The sequence below is a fragment of the Heterocephalus glaber genome, unplaced genomic scaffold, assembly GCF_053883595.1.
Source record: "Heterocephalus glaber isolate CG9 unplaced genomic scaffold, H.glaber_assembly_v1.0 deba00000071, whole genome shotgun sequence".
Taxonomy (NCBI): domain Eukaryota; kingdom Metazoa; phylum Chordata; class Mammalia; order Rodentia; family Bathyergidae; genus Heterocephalus; species Heterocephalus glaber.
The window spans coordinates 29,110,041-29,132,745 of record NW_028258137.1 but is presented as its reverse complement, the minus strand read 5'-3'; the positions used below and the strand labels follow the sequence as shown (position 1 = coordinate 29,132,745).

The 22,705-nt window shown below is 38.0% G+C and overlaps 2 protein-coding genes across 4 annotated transcripts in view; one reads left to right on the top strand and one right to left on the bottom strand.

The window, feature by feature from the left end:
- Nudt21 (nudix hydrolase 21) overlaps positions 1–326 on the bottom strand; it is a 14,847-nt gene extending 14,521 nt beyond the window's left edge. Inside the window, exon 1 of the mRNA XM_004847893.4 lies at positions 60–326. Coding sequence (XP_004847950.1) covers positions 60–175 — 116 coding nt within the window. The 5' untranslated portion in view covers positions 176–326. The remainder of the gene's footprint in view (positions 1–59) is intronic.
- Ogfod1 (2-oxoglutarate and iron dependent oxygenase domain containing 1) overlaps positions 1–22,705 on the top strand; it is a 23,232-nt gene extending 527 nt beyond the window's left edge. The window contains exons 1-13 of one of the 3 annotated variants that reach the window (XM_004847894.4): positions 466–742; positions 2,198–2,343; positions 6,303–6,349; positions 9,880–9,980; positions 13,533–13,649; positions 14,334–14,425; positions 14,638–14,766; positions 15,052–15,165; positions 17,019–17,098; positions 17,351–17,658; positions 19,334–19,456; positions 19,968–20,026; positions 20,516–22,705. In XM_004847894.4, coding sequence (XP_004847951.1) covers positions 589–742; positions 2,198–2,343; positions 6,303–6,349; positions 9,880–9,980; positions 13,533–13,649; positions 14,334–14,425; positions 14,638–14,766; positions 15,052–15,165; positions 17,019–17,098; positions 17,351–17,658; positions 19,334–19,456; positions 19,968–20,026; positions 20,516–20,677 — 1,632 coding nt within the window. In that variant the 5' untranslated portion in view covers positions 466–588 and the 3' untranslated portion in view covers positions 20,678–22,705. The other 2 variants (XM_013073320.3, XM_013073319.3) reach the window with 2 other exon arrangements.

The following is a 22,705-nucleotide window of genomic DNA, read 5'->3' as shown; positions in this document are numbered from 1 at the left end:
GGAAAAGCGCCTTTCCGTTCACAAGCAGAGGATGCCCGTGAAAGCCGCGCCACACTTACAGGTTGATGGTGCGCTCCAGGGTGAGGGGCTTAGTCTGCTGGATGTACTTGTTGCCGAACTGGTTGACTCCCCGCGGCCAGCCCGTCTGCGAGCGATTCGGCGGTACCACAGACATGCTGGCGAGCTCTGGCCCTGGAAGCGAGCAGAAAGCCGGAGACAGGGGAGACTTTCCCCTTTCGGACAACGGTTATCTGGGTCCCGCTTAGCAGCTGCCGCCCTCCATTAACAAGAAAACGTAAGAGGAGGTGTACGTACGCCGGAAGTGAATCTGGACCCTCCCGCGGCAGGAAGTACAGAGGCGGAGGCCTTCCAGGTCGAACGCCTTTGGGCCAATCGCTGGTAGGATAGCCTCAGTATCTGGAGCTTCCATTGGTAAATCTGGTACTGGTTCCGCCTCCTCATATTTTTGGTACCGTCTATTGGGTTGGGTAGCACTAGGGAACACGGGAAAGGCGGCATTCTGGGAATGGTGGTTCCAGGAGGCAAGTGGAGTCTTGATTCGTGTGGCGTGACTCTATACCTTGCAAGATGAATGGGAAGCGGCCCGCGGAGCCTGGCCCGGCCCGAGTGGGAAAGAGGGGAAAGAAGGAGGTGATGGCGGAGTTTTCGGACGCTGTCACGGAGAAAACCTTGAAAAAGCAGGTGGCGGAGGCCTGGATTCACAGGACGCCGTTCAGTCATGGTAATCGGGTGCTGTGAGGGAGAAGACGTTGCGCAGGGATCTGGAAGCCCCTGAAAAGCCCAAGGACGTGAGCCAAGCCCTGGGCTGCGGGGCCGTAGGGATGAGGTGTTTGGAGAACTTTGGCCACCTCCGACCCTTCTGCCTCGCCTGCTACTCCCTTTTCTTCCACATTCAATTTGAATTGAAAAAGCTGTAGGCCAGAGAGTGTCGAGAAGTTGAGGGCGTAAAAATTACTGGTTTAATCCTGTTATCGGAGATTCCTGAGTTAGAATCTTCATTGATTGTGAGTCGTTGGCAATGGATTTAACTTTTTAAAGCTTCAGTTCCTTCCTTTATAAAAGAGGGTAATTAATGTTATTTATCTCAGTAAGATGTTGGATGGGATTAACAGGCTAAAGTATGTAGGCGTCAATGAACGCTTCTTTGAGTAAGGAAAAATAAACATTTAGACAAAATACTTGAGAGCCTTACATGATTTTTCTGCAAGGCTGTTGCTCAGTTCTCCCATAATAATTGTGAGCTGCCAGAGAGCAAGCCCTTGAGCTTACTCGTTTTGACGTACCTATAGTTCCACTTTGTGACTTAACGTGGTGACCGAGGGAAGGAACATTCGTCAAAGGATTCCAACCTCAGCTTCAAGTTGTCGCCTAATAGGATAAGAATTCTGCATAATATGTTAGTCATTTTCTTCCAAAGTTCACCCCCCCACACACTTTTTTTTAGTTGTTTAGTGCTTTGAAGAGCCAAATTCTGGGTGCTCTGCATGCAGAGCTTAGTGTTTTAAAGTGCAAGCTCTGGACACTCAAAGACTTCTTAATTTCCTCATCTGTAAGATGGGTACAGTATATGATAATACCTACCCAAGAACTGTTGAGATGTCTAAATGAGATAATGCATGTAAAGCACCATTGAGCCAGCCATCTGGTTGTGTTAGAGAAGTAGTAATCTAGCCTGCTGGAGGTAATGGGTGCAATATTGGAATAGAAATCAAGGAATTAGAAGATCTTATGCTGAACCAATTTTTTAAACAGCATTTAGCAACTTCTTCTCCTAGTAACTTGGAGAAACAAAAAGTAGATTGAAAAGAAATTGCCAGCAAGTATTATTACTCTCATTTAATTTGTTATTCTTATTTTAGTTTTGGGGAAAATAAGAATCTAATATATATTCAGTTCAATAATCATTACACTGAAAAACTAAAAAGCAAGAACTTTGATTTAGTAGCATCATCTGTACTCATCTTAAGGACTAGTATTTTATGCACACTCTATTTAAAAGGTAATACGGTGAGTAAATAAAGGAGAAAGCTTATATTTCTTCCTCCGAATCTTGGACATTAGGTATTAAGTTCCCAAAATTTAGTACCATCCCCTTTTGTGTTCTCTCTGCTATGTTACTTGATGGTCAAAAATACAAATGGGAAGAAATACACAAGTAATGTTTCCCTTCCAACAGAAGCCGTTGTTATGGATACGGACCCCTTTCTTCACTGCGTGATCCCAAACTTCATCCATAGCCAAGACTTCATGGAAGGGCTACACAAGGAACTTTTGAATTTGGACTTCCATGAAAAGTATAATGATTTATATAAGTTCCAGCAGGTATTTATTCCTCTGTCATATTAGTTCTTCTAGCTCAGACATTTATTGTCTATAAAATTATTCAATACCTTTAAGACTTGAGGTTTTACAAACAAGTGGGTATCGCCCTAAGAAAGATTGCTAAGGATATCTTAATTTTTAAATTTAATATTTTTAAACCATCTTTATAAGTTAATTATTCACCATGAAAGTTAGATGATCCATTGTAATCTTATGCAACAATATAAAAATTATATGCAGACAATAAGACTCATACTTCTACTTGTTAAATGAACATTTTATTATAAAATGCCTAAGTGTAGTAAAATAAGGGAAGAAGGAAAGAGTTGGATTCTATTACACAGCTATTTCTCAACAAACACACGTCACTAATATAAAAGCAGTCCAGGCCATCTCCTACAGCCACCTACATGTACACAAACCCCACTTCTGTGCACAGCCATATAATAATTGCATATGTACTGCACAGATTTTAACTACATTCTAGATCATCTTTTGAAATTGCTGATGGTCATGAAGATCATATGGGAACAGTATTGATATATAGCATGTATCTTTGTTATTGTGTAACAAAAAAATCAAATTCATAAATTTGAAGAAAAAAGATGAGGTTTTAGATTGGGTTTGCCATGGAAGGTTCTCACCTTGGTCTTGTGAAAAGCACTTCTTCATTTAACAGAGATAGACTGTTAGGTGCTTTAATTATTAGGAGAGATTTTGACAGTTCCTGCTGTCTGACTTTAAAAATCTAAATTAATGGGTGTGATATTAATGATGACAGAGTTAAGTCAAGAAACACTTTAAACCAGTACATGAGTGTGTTACAAAGGACTGCAGTAGGTTTTGAGGAGTGATGAGAAGAGACTCATACATGGGAAGATCATAACAATTTAAAATTTTGAGTTCATGTCTTTAAATGGCTTGATGGGTTGCAGTGTATCCTGCATTGCAGTATATCCATCAGAGTTTAATCTATTCTTTTTTTTTTTTGGTACGGGGGATCGAACTCGGGTCCTTGCGCTTGCGCAGCAGGCAGCGAAACCACTGAGCTAAATCTCCAACTCTATTCTTTTTTGGTGAACAATTTAATTTGGCTAAAAAGACGTTGAAATCAAGGCTATTTTATCTACTCTTAGAAGACATAGCTAAGTCTATAAAAAATATAACTCACTGGTTTTCCCAGTTTGAGGAATATCTCTCAGTGTATGAGACAGATGAAAAAATCCTTTAGAAAAACCTCAGTGACATCATGGCTTAAAATTTCAGAACATAGGGCCGGGCATTCAGCTCAGTGGTGCCACTGCCTGCCTTGCAGGCGCAGGGTCCCGAGTTCCATCCCTGATACCAAAAAAAATTTTATTTTTCAGAACATAAAGATGAAGAGTTATTTTGTTTTCTTTGCATTTTCCCTTTGATTTTATCTAGGATAAGAGGATATATGATGCTTTTCTCTTATTTGTTACTCATCAGCTGGCTTATCCTACCCTAATCTTGTCTTTGGACCTTGTGCATATGATGGAATTAACCAGGCTAAATGCATGAATGATGAGACTCTTAATTCAGAAATCAAATGAAAATTAAACGTTAATTCATAGTAAGGTGGCTCAAGTTAATGAAAAACCACAGTTGTTGTTCTTTATAATTATATCCACTTTGATAACACTAGCCCTCTTGTTGATTTAGAAGTATATGCATCTCTTGATTACTAAATTGAGATACCAGTTTTTTTTTTACTTGATGCAACTTGACAAATGAAAATATTTCATTGATTGAGGTCAATGAGAGGGTAAGTAATAAAAAGGGCCTTGGATGAAGGATGGGAGAAGCTATTACTTTAAACCTATGTGGGCTCTTCTCTGAATAGTTTTTATCCTGCTCACTGCCTGCACACTGTTGGACAGGATCTCCACACCCTAAGACAGTAAATATAAAACCTGTTCTCAGTCTTCTGCACCTTCAGACCTTTTCTTTGCGGGTATCAATTGAATAGTTGGGTCTCTGACATCTTCTGGCCCCGCTAACCAGGTAAGCATTGTTGAGTACACACTGTGACATTCTAAAAACTTTATATTTATTCATTAAATCATTATAGCAATCCCATGAAGGAAGTACAGTCATATTCCTGTTTTATTAATAGGAAAACTACATCAGTTGTTTTCGTTTTTGTTTGTTTGTTTTCCTGCATCATTTCCTTAAACATACCAAAAACCAAAAGAAAAAGTTGTTCCTTTTATCAGAAGAAATAAAATGCCCTGACCTAACTTTTTTCTTCAGTTTTCACCCTGTTCCTCTGGTTAATTCCCTCAACAGCAGAATTCCTTGTAAGAGTTGTCTGCTGCTGCAAATTCCTTTCCTCTCATTCTCTGATAGGACCACTCTTATCAGGCTCTCACCACTACCATTCCACTGAAACTGTGCTTGTCAAGATCACTCATAACCTCCACATTAGTATATCCATATTAATGAACAGTTTTCAGTCCATAAATTTCTAGCAGCCTTTGACCTACTATATCCTTCCTAGAGACAAATGTTCACTATACTTTGAAGATACCATGGTCTCTTGTTTTCCTTTCTACCTCACAGGCCATTCCTTTTTAGTTTTCTTTGCTAGGTCTTCCCCTTACAAGTGTCACCTGAATGACAAGAATACTCTGGGTTTTAGTCCTTTGACTAAAATGTACACAGATTTCCACAGATTCTTATGGCTTTGTGTCTCCTCTTGGATTTCTAGTATGAATCTCACACCTAAGTCCAAAAGTGTCCTCCTGATCTTCTCCTAAATCTGTTCCCTTCCCCATGTCAGCTACTGGCAACCTTCCAGTAGCTCAAGCCAAAAATGAGTCATCCTTGATTCCTCTTTCACCTGTCATTTCCCTTCCATTGAAGAAATTTTGTCTCTACCTTCAAAATATATCTGGAGGAGGGGATAAAAAACACCTTACGACTTCCACTGCCAACAGACAACACCTGGTTCAGGCTGTCTTTGTCTCTCATCAGAATTAGTCTTATCCATGTATTAACCAATCTCCTGTGCTCACTTGCTTGCATAGTAACAGTCATTGTATTTTAAAATGTAAACAAACCCAAGAGAATTGAAAAACACATGGTCTCTTAAAAACTTGTTCACAGAATTTTTTTCAAAAGGAAATTGTTCACAAGTGTTCATAATAGCATTATTTATAATAACCAAAATGTAGAAAGAACCCAAATGTCCTGTCAACTGATAAATGCATAAACACAATGTGGTTTACCCATGCAGTGGAGTACTACTTAGCTGTAGAAAGGAATCTACTGCTGCAAGATGGATGAACTTTTGAAAAACTTTTGCTGTCAAAGAAACTAGACACAAAAGCCTATATATTGTATGATTTCACTTGTATGTAATGTCCAAAATAGGCAAATATATATATACAGACAGCAGTTTACAGGTTACCAGAAGCTGAGCAGTAACTTCTAATCGGTACAGGATTTCATTTTATTTCATTTTGGAGCATTAAAAATTTTTGCATTTAATGTTTGTGAACTTAGCCATGCAGCCCTGCTGCGTATCTGGAATAGGCTTTGCTCACTGAGGTCTACTCTGGTCCCCCTCTGTATGATTGCAAACCCCTCCCTGCACTCAGCACTACCTCACTTCTCTTTCCCTGCAGTTTTTTTCCTTTGCACTTATCACCTTTATGTTAATAATCTATTTTTATGTGAATTATCTCCCTCAATAAACATAAAATTCTGTGTAATAACTATTTTCTGACTGAGTAATGTACATAAAGACCAAGTAACTTGGCCGTGTCAGATCTGCCAGATGGAAAGGCCATGTACCAAAGCGAGGCAGTTTGGCTTCAGAGTCCAGGCTCTTACCCACAATGCTATACTGCCAGAGTCCTCACTAGACTACTCTGCTCTTTGCACCTAATGTATAGTAATAAAGAAATCCTTGTTTTCTTTTTGTCATGATCAAGTCTGATGATTTAAAGAAGAGAAGAGAGCCTCATATCTCAGCTTTACGGTAAGCAAATAATCCTATTTGTTGGGTGTCAAGTATGTGTTAGGTATAGTGGTAAATACTTTAAATGTATGTCATATAGTCTTTGCCAACATTATTATCCCATTTTGTACAGGAGGAAACAGACTGAGAAATTAAGTAGCTTTTTTAAAACTACCCAGCTAAAATTGAGGGAATTTGGATATAAACCCAAGTCTGTCTGATTTTAAGGCCCAAATTCTTAAAGATAAAATGTTTGACTTTGTTAGTAATCCAGAAAACAAAGTAACAATGGAGATAGCATTTTTCACACTGCTAGGTAGGGAAATACTGGGGGCGGGGGCAAACCTCAGTGTTGACAGGGTTGTAGATTCCTTTATATAGTGCATTGCTGGAGCCTTTTATAGAAGATGGTTTAGAAAGATGTATCAAAACCCTTAAGTATGTGTATCTTTTTTGTAAAGTAATTCTACTTATTAAACCTTATCTTGACAAATAACGATGTACTCAGAGATTCCATGAGATTGCTGTAATGTTCATATGGAGCAAAATTATACAGAAATTTAAATGGCCATCTGTGGAGATTTATATAGATAATGGTACAAAACATAAAGTAGAAATTATACAGCCATTAAAAATGTGTATGAATAAAAAAAAGTATGAATTTAAATGCTTAAATTTGATGCTTGTATTCTTTCATCAATTCAAAGATAGTAATTCTTTTTTGTTTTTCATATTTTAACATTTGTATGATCCAGTGTCTCACGAAATCACTGTTTTGTCTTAATTTAATTGACATTTTTTTCTTAGGCATATACAAAGTAATAATTCTTACAATTAGAGTCTTCTTAAATTCATTGAAATATGCTTTTGTCACTTTTTTGGTACTGGGGATCAAACTCAGGACCTTGTGCTTGCGAGGCAGGTGGCAGCACCACTGAGCTAAATCCCCAGTCCTACACTTTTGTCAAGAGAAAAAGAGACAGTATACACACACAATATGATCCTATTTAAGAAAAAAGATATACATATATTGGGATATCTGTGTGTACATAATAAAAGACTTGGAAAAATGGAATCTTCGACTAGTGAGATTACAGGGGTTTTTTTTAAAACAGTTTCTTTTTACATCTGTTGGATTTTTTTCCTAGTTTTTCTGTAATAAACATATGTTGATTTATAATAGCTATTTCTTTTGTATCTGGTAGGAGTTGTTTTTTGTTTTTTTTTTGTTTTTAAATTCTCTTTTAGCTCTGAGATTCTTTAATATGTGCTGGAAGCCTGCACAGGTTATTCTAAATCCTAAAGTTTTGCTTATATGTATGTTAATTGTAACATGTATTTCAAATTGATTTAGACTTTTTCCCCTCAAAGAGAGTCTTGCTTTAAGGCATTATCTCTTTAGTTTCTCAACAGTCTGTGATGATCATTTTATCTGGGACCGAGTTACATTCTGTACCCAAAGTGTCACGGCCAGATAGTGTAAGAGCTAGAATTCCTTGGTCATTACAAAAAGCCAGTCTTTGTGTTTTTATCTCCCATTTGGGTTCTCATGAGAATTCTCTCATGAATGAAATTTAAAAGTGGTAATCATGTCAGGAAATAAACCTGTTCCTGGCACATTCACAGTAAGGGCAGAAGAACCTTTTATGGAATAAACTTGTGGGGATTAATGCTACTAATAAAAGGCTTTGATGATATTAGTTGTTTAAAATATCAAGATTTTGCAGAAGTGTTTTGTCACCCACATTGTCTGAAGCCTGGTTCAGCAGCTTGCTATCTCTCTTCATTTCTAAATGACTTGTAGCTCTGCCTTTTAGAACACTTCTGGTTGTACTAACCAAGCATAGTATTTTATGGAATATTTTGAGTGGTTTATAATATAAGGTATTTGATAATGAAATCTTATAGATCTACCTGAAGACTTGATATTTTAGTTATGAACAGTACAGTTGCATTTGGGGGGAATTTCAATTATATGCACTTGGACCAGGATGATCAAAAAATACTAATCAGGGCCGGGGGTTTAGGTCAGCGGTTTCGCCACCTGCTGCGCAAGCGCAAGGACCCGAGTTCAATCCCCAGTACCAAAAAAAAAAAAAAGAAATGGTAACCAAAAAATACTAATCAAATGCCTTTACATACATGATTTAAATTAATGTCCGTCCTTTGAAATGTTTGTAATTTGTGAAAGTTAATTTTGAAGTTCTTTGGCTGAGTGAAGTATGAATTGTGTTAAAGTGATTTCTACACAAATTTTTTTATCAGTTTAGCTGATAAATGGAAAAGCTCACAATTTTTTTCTTGGTATCCTGTTAGCACTTCTATGAAGGATTTTACTGATTACTGATTACTGTGCAGTTTAGTACTCACTATTTCTCCAGTTTAAAATCTTTGTGACCTTCTGCAACAGTATCATCCAAATGTTCATTGAATGGTGGTGCTAAGTGAGTGCTTCTGACATTGCATGATTTATAACAGGAAATATGTTTGATCTTAATCCCCATTCCTGGCACCAAGCTCCTAACACCTTTGAAATATGAGATCAGTAAAGGTAAATGAAGTATCTTTTATTAAAAGGAACCCTATTCTACTACACCTGAGTTTATATAAATGAGGTGATTTTGGAAAGCACCAAAGATTTAGGATGTGGGGCTGGTTACCAGGGAAGCTAATCATGTGAATAGAACATTGGAACATTCAGCCCCACTACTCCAATCTTTGAAGGAAAAGAGAGGCTGAAAGTTGATTGGGTTAATCAACAATAGTGAGTGGTTTGTTTAATCATGCTTGCATAATGAAGCCTCCGTAAAAATCCCTAACCAAGGGGGATTCAGTTTGCTGAAAACTTGGAGGTGCTTTTCCCAATAGTTTGCCCATGAATCTCTTCCTTTTGGCTATTCCATGTAGAATGTAAACTGTTCAGCAAATGGCCAAACTTGATGGTTTTGTGGGAGCCTCTGATGTATAGTCAGTCAATTAGAAACACAGGTCATAACCTGGACTGGAGGTTGCTGTCTGAAGTTGAGGGGTAGTCCTCATGGACTGAGCCCTTGCGTGCTGACCTATTGCAGATAGTGTCAGAATTGAACTGAGTTATAGAATACTCAGTTTGCTTCAGAGCAATCAGTCATTATGGGAGAAAAAACACACATTTGGTATAAAGAAAACAGTTGAGTTTTCCATTTTCCTGCTCAAAAACATGTCCGAAAAATCAGTAATTTGGAATGCAGCAATGGTATGGTAAGTTGTTAGGACAAAGCCAAAATGCTGCTGCAGTGGGACATACTTTAAATTTAGAAGGAAGAAAATACTGAGAAAATGAAATATATGAGACTTGAGAGCAAAAAATATGCTACAGTAGCTAGAGATTTACATTTACTGGTCTTAAACTACGCAAGTTAAAACTGGGAAACATTTCTCAGGACCTTTTGAGTGAAATCTGAGAATGGATCTCTTGAATAAAATGTGACCTCCAGGAAAATAGTTGTAGCATACATCCAGATAGAGCCCACACTATGGCATAACAAGTCATCTTTTGTTTACACTTCTAGGAAGCTTCTGTTTGAAGATTTCCGGACGTGGCTTTCTGACATTTCTGACATTGACCTGGAACCAACCATTGACATGTCCTGTGCTAAGTATGAATTCACTGGTAAGGAAGACAGCATTGTAAGATTTAAAGGCTTTCACTCCATAATGATGGAAAGATAGCATCTATGTACCAAAATACTAGCCTTAATGTTTCTGCGTGGGTAAGACCCAGCTCATATACTTAGCCACTTTATTGGAAGAGATAAGGCAGTAATTCTCTTTGGGAATATGATGAAAGCTATTGACCATATTTTGAGAAAAATGTTCATAATCCACATACATACCAACCTTGAATACAAAGACAGGAAATTCAAAGACAATAAATTGTGTTCATAGCCTTCCCAAGAAACAGCTATCTCAGCGCCATTTTCCTTCTCTTTTTTATTTTGAAAATAAAAAGTGAATATATACTTAAGGGAACAAGTTTAAGCACTGTAAAAGTATTCTGGGTAAACTGTGTTAATCCCTGTCACCTCTCTGCCCCCTTTTATCTTCATTGGTATCCATTGTCACTAGTTCGGGGTGCATCCTTCTAGTTCCTTTCAGAGCACATGATTATACCTTTATTTTAAATACAAGTTTGGGGACTTTTTTTGTTTTTTATTTATTTATTTATTTATTTATTTTACTAAATAAAATTGTGGCTGAATGTGGTGGCACACACCTGTAATCCCAGCACTCTGGAGGCTGAGGCAGGAGAATTGCTGTGAGTACAAAACCAGCCTGCCTGGGCTACATAGTGAATTCAAAGCTAGCCTAAACTACATGGTGAGACCCTGACTCAATCAATTAATTTAATTTTGATTTGGGTTTCCTCTTATCTATTGTCCTGGGGAAACAGAAATTGGTAACAACTTTTGTGGAGATAACTGAGTGATACATATGAAAAGTCATGTTATATATCTTTGTTTTGTTACTTTGAAGTAATATCAAACTTAAAAAAAAGCAACAAGCCCAATACAAATAATCTGTTTCCTATTTTACCTAAAAATAGGTTGCAGTCATAATGTTTCTGAATACTGGATTACTTCAGAAATTTCTGTAATAAGTATATTCCCCTACTTGAAAGTAACAAATCATCAAAATCAGGAAATTAACATCTATACATTATTCCTCTTTAGTCCACAGGCTCATTCACATTTAATATTTGGTTTCATGATGTTCACTTCAATTACTGAAAGTATTGGCTGATACCAGTTTTGCTAACTATTCTTTTTTCATCCATCACTATGTATTTTGTAAGGAGATACTTTAAGATTATATAATTATCCCATTTCTCACCAAACTTTGATTCACTTATTTTAATATCTACTGATATTTCTTGCTAAGCTATTGCAATGGAGGTTGCCAAATAGTGATTTTATAATAAATTTCTTCTACATTTATTGGTTGTCATTTCTCTCCTCATTATTTATTCATTCACTTATTTATATTGGTATGGATTTATGGATTACTCTTCATGTAATAGTCTATTTCGGGCTTTTTGTTGTTGTTGGGTTTGGGTTTTTTACTTTTTGTTTTTTCCTGGTACCAGGGATTGAACCCAGGGTCTTGCACATGCTGAGCAAGTGTTCCACCACTCGGCTTCTTTACTCACCCCTTTTAAAATTTTTATTTTGAGACAAGGGTCTCACTGAGTTACCCAGGCTAACCTTAAATTTGCTGTCCTCCTACCTGAGCCCCCTGAGTAGCTGGGATTATAGGCATGTGCCACTGCATCCAAATATAATAATTCTGTTACTGATGTTTTTATTGTCCTAGATTTGATCAAGAAGAGCATGTTTAAACTGACTTTTGTATCATTGTGCTGTGCCCCCATTATTCTTTTATGTCTTACTTTCTATAAAACAAGAATTTCTAGACTTATATTTTCCTTCCTAAGTCCAAGAATACCCTAGTCAGCCATTCCTCCCAAGAACTTTGGTTCTTTTTGGTGAAGAATGATGTTTAACCATCAAGATCTGGATTCTAGGTGTCTTTGCCATTGGGGTCTCACTGCTCCCAGATTCTTTCACCATAATACATGTGTGAATACACATGTACACTTGGATGGATACACATACACTTGTATGTATTGCTATACCTCTATATGTTTATCTAGATCTAGGAAGTTGAATTCACATTGATTCCTCCATTTCCAATTATACAAACAGCACAGCGGGGCATGGTGGCGCCGCAGAGGCAGGAGGATCACCACGAGTTCAAGGCCAGCCTGGGCTAATAGTGAGTTCTAGGCCAGACTGCATTACAAAGCGAGTCCTTGTCTCAAAAAAAAACACAGAGTTCATTATAGATTTCTCATTTTCCATATTTGTTCATTTCTTTCTTTAACTGTGAGAGCAGAATCCCATTGTCTTCAATATGTTTCTTTATTGGCACAGTCCCTCTGTTTGTAAATGGTTTTAGTTCACTGTGCTCTTCTCTCCCTTTCCCACCCCACATGGATGCCTACCTTGCTCAGTCCCACCAAATGGCTTTAGAAATTTAACTTAAGCAGTTAATAGGAACAAGGATGAAAAGATCCATGCATAATAATATTCATTAAAGCATTCTTTGTAATAGCCAAAACAACTTAATTAAAAATAGGAAACTAATTAAAGAAGGAGGAAGGTAAATTTACAATTCATGTGTAGAATAACTTCTGCCATTAAAAATGTTGTTAAATGTGTGCATATATATATATATATATATATATATTTTTTTTTTTTTTTTTTTTTGGGTACTGAGGATTGAACTTGGGTCCTTGCGCTTGCGCAGCAGGCAGCGAAACCACTGAGCTAAATCCCTAGCCCCTAAATGTATATATTGATATGGAAAGACATTTACCATGTAATAAAGGCAGGCCACAAATAATCACAGTAGGATACCTTTTTTAAAAAAGTGAATATACTGCCAACTTGGTGGTGCATGCCTGTAATCCCAGCACTTGGGAGTTGGAGGCAGGAGGACCTCCAAGATTTCCAGGCCAGCTTGGGCTATACAGTGGTTCAAAGCCAGCCTGACTATGTTGTAAGAACTTGTCTCAAAAACAAAAAAGTGAATACACTTATGTCGATAACATATATATAAATATAGTGACTATAATCAGATTTATCTGTATATATGGTATACTCTTTACTGTTTAGAATTTATTTATTGGCACCGGGGATCAAACTCAGGACCTTACACTTGCCAGGCAGGCACGCCACTGAACTAAATCCCCAGCCCTAGAATTTTTTTTATTGACTAGGTTTCATTTCAGTAAAGAGAAGAAATACATGTCTTTTTTTTTTTTCCAGTACTTGAGATTGAACCCAGGGCCTTCACGCTGAGCTACACCCCCAATTCTGTTTTTTAATTTTATTTTGAGACAGGGTCTCCCTCAGTTACTAAATTTGCCAGGCTGGGCTTGAAGTTGAGATCCTCCTGCCTCAGCCACCCAGAGCGCTGGGATTACAGGCATATGCCACCATGCCTGGCAAAGAAGCATGTCACTTTTAAAGCTGGGGGACATTTAAGGATAGAACTGGCATTATAGATGAATATCAGATGGACTGACATCAAAGGGAGGGTCAGATGGCAGCTGCTTATTGTCTATGCAGGTATCTAAGATGTGCATTAAAAACTTTTGCAGATGCCCTGCTCTGCCATGACGATGAGCTGGAAGGGCGCCGGATTGCCTTCATTCTGTACCTGGTTCCTCCCTGGGACAGGAGCTTGGGGGGCACTCTGGACCTATATAGCATTGATGGTAAGATGGGTGCATGCTCATCACCCCCAGTGATCATTCCTAAATTAAAACCAAGTTAACTCAGCATCACTTCAATGGACATGAAGGCCACTTGTTGCAGTGGCTACCTCAGGAGGAATTAATGCCAGCCCTGACAACCACCTCTTGAAGTTTAGTGAAAATAATCATTACTCCAGAGATAAATTAGAATCGATTTAAGATGAGAAGTAACCCTGCGTTTACTGACTATGGGAGGGTAGAAAGCGTATGGAGATGCCTGTGGCTGTGAATCTGCCAAGACCAGTCTGTTTGACAGGAGATGGGGGCTTTTTTTGAATAAATGACACCACAGGTTGACACCAGGAAACTTTCAGTTATATTATTCTTCATCAATTATATTATTCCTTTTTTTTTTTTGGTACTGGGGATTGAACTCAGGTCCTTGTGCTTGCGAGGCAGGCAGTGGAACCACTGAGCTAAATCTCCAGCCCCCTCATCAACTATAAATGGATGATGTAGTAACACATGACCTAGCAGAACGAGCAAGCATGAATGAAACAGGTAGAAGGGGGTGGTCTTTTAGACTCTGAAGGGTACTTCCACATAATCTCAGAAATGTGAGAGATGTCAGGAGTGAAATGAGATGGCCTGGAAGTGGTTAATGATACTGAACCACGTTTATGGATGTGTTCTCTCCTGGTGCAGAACACTTTCAGCCGAAGCAGATTGTCAAGTCTCTTGTCCCTTCGTGGAACAAACTGGTTTTCTTTGAAGTGTCTCCAGTATCCTTTCACCAGGTAAAGATTGTAAGCCACAAATATACCGGTATACAAGTACTAAGGACCGCACTTTTTAGTCACCCATTATCCAAATGTGACAGCTTCCTGTTGGACTTAACTGATCAGGTTGTTTTCATACCTAGCTTGAAGGATCTTCAGATAAATGTGCCTTGGCTGGTATCCTCCCTCCTCTCCCCTTGTGTGATGTGCTGCTGCTCTCGTTCTTTCAGGTGTCTGAAGTCCTTTCTGAAGAAAAGTCGCGTATATCTATCAGTGGCTGGTTTCATGGTCCTTCACTGACCAGGCCTCCCACCTACTTTGAACCCCTCATACCTCGGAACCCTCACATCCCGCAAGATGTAAGGATAAATTATTGTGATTCTTATTTTAGAAGTTACAGCATTTCATTTTCTGATTTTAAAATTAGGTCTTCCTGGTAAAGAAACTAGACTTTGAGCTTGCCCCTTCCATTTTTCTTAAACTTGTGATATTTTTCAGGCAAAGTTTTCTAATACTTTATGCATAATAGGAAAAACATATACAGTGAGGATTTACTTGTATTTTAATAGTGTGAAGTGATGTAAGAACAAAAGCTATAGGAATTATTTTTAACTCATCTTTTGTATCTGCTGCTTCTTTGTAAGCATGAAATTTTGTATGAGTGGATCAACCCTTCTTACCTGGACATGGAATATCAAGCTCAAATTCAAGAAGAGTTTGAAGAAAGGTCTGAAATTCTCTTGAAGGAATTTCTTAAGGTAGGTCAGCATATCTTGTTCAGCAGCCAGTCTTGCTTCTTGAATGGGTGAATGGACATCACTAATAGTTTTGTTTTGTTTTCTTCCTGGCTCTAATATTTATGTCATTCTTCTCAAATAAAATACCAAAATGATAATAGTGCACATTGGTATTAGTTGTATGCTTAGTAGATTAAAAATCTCTTAGTCCTGTTAATCTAGAACCATTTTTTTTGTTTTTTGTGGTTCCAGGGATTTGAACCTAGAACCTTGCACATGCTGGGCAAGCCCTCTACCAGTGAGCTACATACTCAGCCCTTTTTAAAATTTTATTCTGAGACAAAATCTTGCTAGGATGTCCAGGCTGGCCTTGAACTTATGATCCTCTTGCCTCACCTCCCCTAGTAGCTGGGATTGTAGGTTATTACAGGCCATTGTGCCCAACTTTTCTAGAACCTTATCAGGCAGTACACACAGCCCTATAAAAGTTTTCACCCTGAAAGGGAGTTGTTACCTAGTTCCCTTTCTATTCCTTTGACGAGTATGGTCAAATTTATTTTTAACAATTTTTATTTTTAACGATAGATATTATTAATTTTTAACAATTTTATTTTTATTTTTAACATTTTTATTTTTAACAGTGGGTATTAATTGTAGTTTGATCAACATCATTCTTTTTAAATTTATTTTATTTTATTTTTATTTTTTTACAGTATTGAGGATTCTGTCAAACATACTAGATAAGTGCTCTAGCACTGAGCTGTGTCCCCAGCTCTTTTTGTTTTGAGACAGAGTCATACTGAGTTGCTCAGGCTGGGCTCAAACTTGCAATCCTTCTGTCTCTGCCTCCAAAGTAGCTGTGGTTACAGGTGTGCACCACTGCACCCAGCAGTCAAAAATCTATTAATGAACATTTGGCAGTGGTGAGGCAGCTTCTTACACTGGAAAGAGACCTGAAGTCAGAAGACCTATATTCATGTCCTGGCTCTGGTTTTACTAACCTGAGCAAATCACTGCATTTCTCTGGGTATTTATTTTATCATCAGTTATATTAGGATAATACCTGCCTTGCTTTTCTTGCAGAACTTTGTGAGGGCTATCTGAGATAAGTGGCACTTCACAGTTGGCCATGGGTCCAATGGAATCACACTCCCAAGAGGTGTTCCTCCTTGAAAAGAGGTGGAGGGAGCCTACATGCTCTCTTCCTTGGAATTTTGTAGCGGACATATAGCATATAACAGAATTTGAGAAGTGTTACAGTAAATAAACTTATTTATCTAGTAATTTAATTGAGCTTACTTAAATCATGCTATGAGGTTTTTTTTCTCTTTCAAATATTACAGCTAATAGGAGCTGCTAGTATTCCCTGGGAAATTGTATTAAACACATGCATGTAAAGCCTCTTGTGGATAATGTTGCAAAAGATTAACCAGCTTTTGTACTGCAGTTTAACTTTTTGAATTTAGAAAATTCATTAAATGAGGGAATGAGCTGAGGCCAAGAGGATCTGCATTATTATACAAAGATTTTCCTTGTAATCACATTGACTTTAATGCAGTTAATTTTTTCTCACAATATCCAATGAATTAAAAAGTCTGTATTAGGGTCCTGATTTTATAAATCTAAGAATTAAAGACCAAAGATACCCAGCTGCCCAAAGGAATGCTCACATTGGCACTCAGGTCTCCTAGCTAAAGCAAGATGACAGTGTATCCAGTCTGCCCTGACTTCACAGTAGCAGATCTTATATGAAGGAGGTGAGTGTTACACAGACCTTTTAGGAAGCAGCCAGACTGATGTTTTGCAAAGCTGCCACACCTCCCAAAGGTCACAAGAAGAATTACTAACTGCTTCTTTATTTGCTTATTTTGCAGCCTGAGAAGTTTGCAAAGGTCTGTGAGGCACTGGAGAAAGGAGATGTGGAATGGACCAGCCGTGGTCCCCCTAACAAAAGGTAGAACCTGTCATCCAAGACATCTGCATCTGCATTCAGCTCACCTCCAATAATAATAGGGCATTTGCTATAATGACGTTTTGTTTCAAGGGGAGTCCAGTAGCAGGCCCCACCAAATCTCACCACTGTGAGAAACTGCTTTAGTAGACTGTGCCAAGATTTGGGGAAGACAGGTCAGAGCTAATGATCAGCATTTGTCCCATGAGTAATTTTACATTAGGGCTTGATGAACTTGGCATTGCTGCTTTTCAGGTTTTATGAGAAAGCTGAAGAGAGTCAGATCCCTGATACACTGAAGGACTGCATGGAGTTATTTCGTTCGGAGGCACTGTTCTTGCTGCTTTCCAACTTCACAGGCCTGAAGCTTCACTTCTTGGCCCCTTCAGAAGAAGATGAGATCAAGGACAAGACAGAGGGAGAAGCAGCCTGTGCGCCTGGTAGCACTGAAGAGGGAACTAGCCGTAGCTCCTCAGAGGATAATCAGACAGCCATCAGTAACAGCAGCCAACAGAGCAGTGAACAGATAGAATCAGCACCAGGGGAAGAAGCAGCAAAGAAAAGTAAGCTGGTGTTAGGATCTGTCCTTATTTACCTTTAACCGTTCACTGTACAATTACTCATTGAACAAATATTTCTTGAGTATCTACTATTGTGCTAAGCCCCATATTTCAGGAGTTGGAGAACAAAACAGACAAGGTTGTTGCTTTCCTGGAGCTTACATTTTAATGGGAAATGGAAATATACACACAGGCAAGAAAAAATATACATGCCATTGTAATAGGGTTACATGATAAGGAATGACTGAACAGGTGAGCAGGTGATCCAGAAAACATATATACACATATATTTACAATGGGATTAGGCCTCATATATTTTTCTGTAATCTTTTCCCACTTAGTATTTCCTAAACATTTTCCATCCTTTGTACTAACAGATTTGCACACTCTAGGAAGCCCTTGCCTCCCCCAACCAAAGCAGCTTTACGTATCTGTATTTGCTGTTCAACATTGCATTTTTGTCATTTCATATTTCATTTTAAGACAGTATTACACAGCTAATAGTTTTTTAAACCACTGTTTTGATCATTTTTATTGACTGCAGAATATCTCAGCAGATGACCTTAACCAGCCCCATGTTGGGTGTTTGGATTCTTTTCAAGTTTTTCACCATCATTGTTTCTTAGAACTGCACATGTTAATGGAGCTGAACTCAGAAGCTAAGCAGGTTCCTGCTGGTTAGTACTTGGGTTGGAGAAGGAAAGTGCAACATCAAAAACTGCATGTTTTTGCTTTTCAGTACTTGGGATTTTATTTTGAGAAGGATCTCACTAAGTCACTAAATTGTAGTGTGGGCTTAAACTTGTGATCCTGCTGCCTGAGCCTCTTAGAGTGCTAGGATTATAGATGTGCACCACCATGCCTGCAGACTGCTCAGAATTTTAAAGCAGTTGTCAAATTGGCTTCCCTAAAACTTATATCAGTCCGCCTTCCCACCAGCATTATATATAATGCTATCCTTCTTTCTGGCAAACTAATTATTATTGTGTTTCCTTTTCCAACTCTGCTTATTCTGTGGATGAAAATGTCACCTGCCGTTCAATGATTAATAGTGTATGGATATAAATTTTCCTTACATTTATTGGGTATTTGAGTTTCTTTTATTTGGACTTTTTGTCATTTTCTTACCTATTGTAAAAAAATGTTATTTATGGGACTATTAACCCTTTGTCCTATGTATTTTAATAGTTTGCTTTGTAACTTTGTTCCACATGGTTTAGCTTTTCTTTTAGTGGCGAGTGCTAGAGATTAAGCTGAGGGTCTCATGCTTGCTAGGCAAGTGTTCCCCACCTATAAACTTTACAAAATGGAATAGTAAACAGATCTATACACTGCCTTTCATGGTTTCTGCTTTCAGATTTCTCATGTTGAGAAATCTCTTCCCTTCTTCAAGATTAAATAATACCCAAGTTTTAAATTTTTACTTGTTTATTTTGCAGGTAATTCTTCACTTAAAATTTATTATGGAGAAATTGAAATTTAACTTTCTTTCCCCTCAAATAGACCTGATAACTTCTGACAATCATTTATAAGACTAGATGGTGGAAGTTAAAGGTTTACAAGAACAATTTCACAGTAGTTCCATATCATTGCTAATTATCATTTCTTCACCATATAGCATTTGTATCAGAGTTATCTTTAAAACTTACTGGCTTTTCTTCCACTGTTTTTTTCTTAGAGTCAAGTGTTCCCACCTGCCAGGGGGAACTGAGGCATTGGAGGACTGGTCACTACACTTTAATCCATGACAACAGCCAGACTGAATTTGCCCTGGACTTAGTTCTTTACTGTGGCTGTGAAGGTAAGAAGGACAGAAAGCAGTGAACTGTTTGCTTAGAGGAGCAGTATCTCCTGAGTGACTCTTTCCAGCTAAATGAACTCAACAGTGATTTTCTGTAGCCAAGATCTCTTATCTCAGGATCTTACAGTTCATGAATTCATGAATGTTGAGTGTCATGAGTTTCAGTCTCACGGCAGAATTTATATCTGACCTAGGAATGGGAGATGGACCGTACCATAATTCTGCCCCCAGCCGTCTTCTTCCACCCAAAACTTTCATGTAATTGTATTTCTGAGTGTATTTAACATTCAAATCTCAGTTTTCTCACTCAGTGTCAGTTGAAGTAAGATTGCATTCCAGTCATCTGTGGGAAATTAGGCCTTTAGGGGAAAGGGACTCTGTAATAACAGATGGTAAGCTCACAAGTCATAGAGCTGGTCACTGCTGAATCCCAGAACCCTCACTTTTCAGTGAGTGATGTAACTCTTGTGGCAAGAGCTCTCTGAGTACTGTTTTTTTTTTCTCTTGGTAGGTTGGGAGCCAGAGTATGGTGGCTTTACTTCCTATATTGCCAAAGGCGAAGATGAGGAGGTAAGGTGCTTCTTATAGAAATGCTCCCTTTTAGCTCATGAGAAGGCTTTTGTTCTTCAGAGACCCAATTTCTGTGACCTCTGCCAGTGTCTTTAGCTGATTAGTCTATGTTGTAATGCCTGGCAGTGGTTCTAATTTCTACAAGAAATACTCAGTACGGAATAAAGATGCTAAAGGATAATTACTAAGCATTTATTCTACCTTACTGAGAAATTACAAATTAAGAGGCTTGTGAATGCATTCCCACTAATCTTCTAATGTCATCAGAAATAAATAAAGGTATAACCTTTCTGGGTATTTGCTGATAGAATGGAGCTTGTTGGAAAATGTCTTGAAAACCAGAAAAAAGTGTTTCCTAATGAAAGCTCTTTCAAAGGATCCCTTAACCCCATCTTAAATACTTGCTATGGAAACTGTTCTGTAGTAAATCACTGAAGAGTTGAGAATGAGCTCTGTGTTGTGATGGGTCATTGTATTTGCCTTTTTCAGCTGCTAATAGTGAATCCAGAAAACAATTCTTTGGCATTGGTCTACAGAGACAGAGAGACTCTGAAGTTTGTCAAGCATATTAACCATCGAAGCCTAGAACAAAAGAAAACTTTCCCAAACAGAACTGGTTTCTGGGACTTTTCATTCGTCTATTATGAATAAGAGGACTGGCAAAGCTGAACAGAAGAGACCCCCTTGATCAGTACTAGGGGGTGTGGAAGAGCAAGGCGTGGAGAGCAGGAGAGCTGTATGGCAGGCTCTCCAACAGTGTTCTTAAAATGCTTGTCCTTTTAATCAGATTCATGATTGTCTTAGGCCTACACCTTGATCTTGAAGCTATGTACTCATCTCTTGATTTTCTTTTTTCCTGGTCCTGGGATTGAAGCCAGGGCTTCTTGTATGCTAGGCAATGTTTTACCACTGAGCTGCATCCCCAGCCCTTATTTTTAAAAAAGGTTTTTAATTCCTCTTTTTCTTTGAACATTGAGTTCAGTTTGCATATTGACTGCTTCAACAACTTTTTTCTAAGTTCAGTGATTTGTTTTCATTATTTGTGTTGCTGAAAGATAAAATTAGCAGCTTAACCATTTTTAAACATACAGTTCAATGGTATTGAGCACATTCATGTTGTACAACCATCACCACCATATCCTACACTTTTTCCATCTTCTGAAACTGAAACTATATAATAGTTCCCCACTGTCCCCTGCCCCTGTCCACTCTGTCTCTATTGACGACTCATGTTCCTCATCAGTAGAATCATACAGTATTTGTATACCCTATATATACTTTGTGATTGGCTTATTTCACTTAGCATACAGTACTCAAGGTTTGTAAGCGTTTCCTCATTTGGTGTTTCCTTTTCCTTATAAGTGATTCCAGAGTCTGTTCTTCTCAGTCGCACTGGTGTGGACAGTTATAGAACCTTAATCTGGTTTGTGTTGGGCCTTAGAGATGACCCAATTTGAGTCATTATACTCCCTCTCTCACTGCCTATAGGCTGCATTCCAGTGTGACTCTTCCAGGATGGGGTAAGACTTAGCTGATGTGTGATGTCACTCCCTGGAAAAGGTCTGGATAAAACCACATGGCCTCAAGAAACTTGGGGTTGGTAAAGAGGACAGGCTGCTCATTGCCCTATGGTCATCTCTAGCCACCCTGGAGCTTTGGCTTCTGAGTCTAGCCTCACACATGGCTTTCGTTTTCCTAAATGCTGCAGCTCTAACTATAGAACTAGTTGTCTCTTTTCCTTTAAGGGACCCAGTGCTCAACAGCCACATCAAAATGCCAACAGGCTGTCCATTTGTTCTATTTTTTTCCCTTCAAGTTGCTCCACAGGGCTCTGTCAGAACTAACCCATATATGGGGGTGTGTGTAGGTGGATAAAGATGGTGTTCTCACTCCATCCTATGCTCTTTGCTTCCTTTCTCTTTTTTCTGTTTCTTGATGCTGCAGTAGTTTTTAGTGTAGGTTATCTATTACTAATTAATAGGAAAACCATTAGGCCTTTAAACTTCAACCACTCTTCGTCTCCCAAAACTTGTTCATAAGTTTAAGAGAATGAGTTTCATTTTGTGTTTTAGGTTGATGGTTTTAAAAAAATTTTTTATTATATATCCCAATCAAGAAAACACATTTTAGCATGTATGCCTATTACGCTGTTTTACACATGTAATAATATTAGTTATAAAACAATATTGATGATCCTGACCCTGTGTAGACCTAAGCTAGTGTATTTATGTCTTAGTTTTTAACAAAAAAGTCTAAAAAGTAAAAATGAAAAAATTTTTTTAAAAATATATAGAAATAAGGATATAAAATAATTTTGTATAACTGTACAGTGTGTTTTAAGCTGTTAACTGTAAGTCAAAAAATTAAGCTTTGGAAGTTTATAAAGTTACAGTAAGTAAAACATATTGAAGAAGAAATGTAAAGATACTGTTTATAGCTGTACGGGTTTGGTACCCAAAGAAAAATTGGCTATGCTATACCATGTGGCCTGGGTGTGCAGTAGGCTATACCACCTATATTTGTGTGAGTACGTTGTATAGTGTTTACATAACAATGGAGTTGCCTCAGCTTATGACTATACTTCATTCTCCATCCTGATTACTTCTTAGGGTCTGGGGCAAATGTCAACAACTGTTAAGTGGCAAATGCATTAAAATACAGACATCTCTTTTATACTTC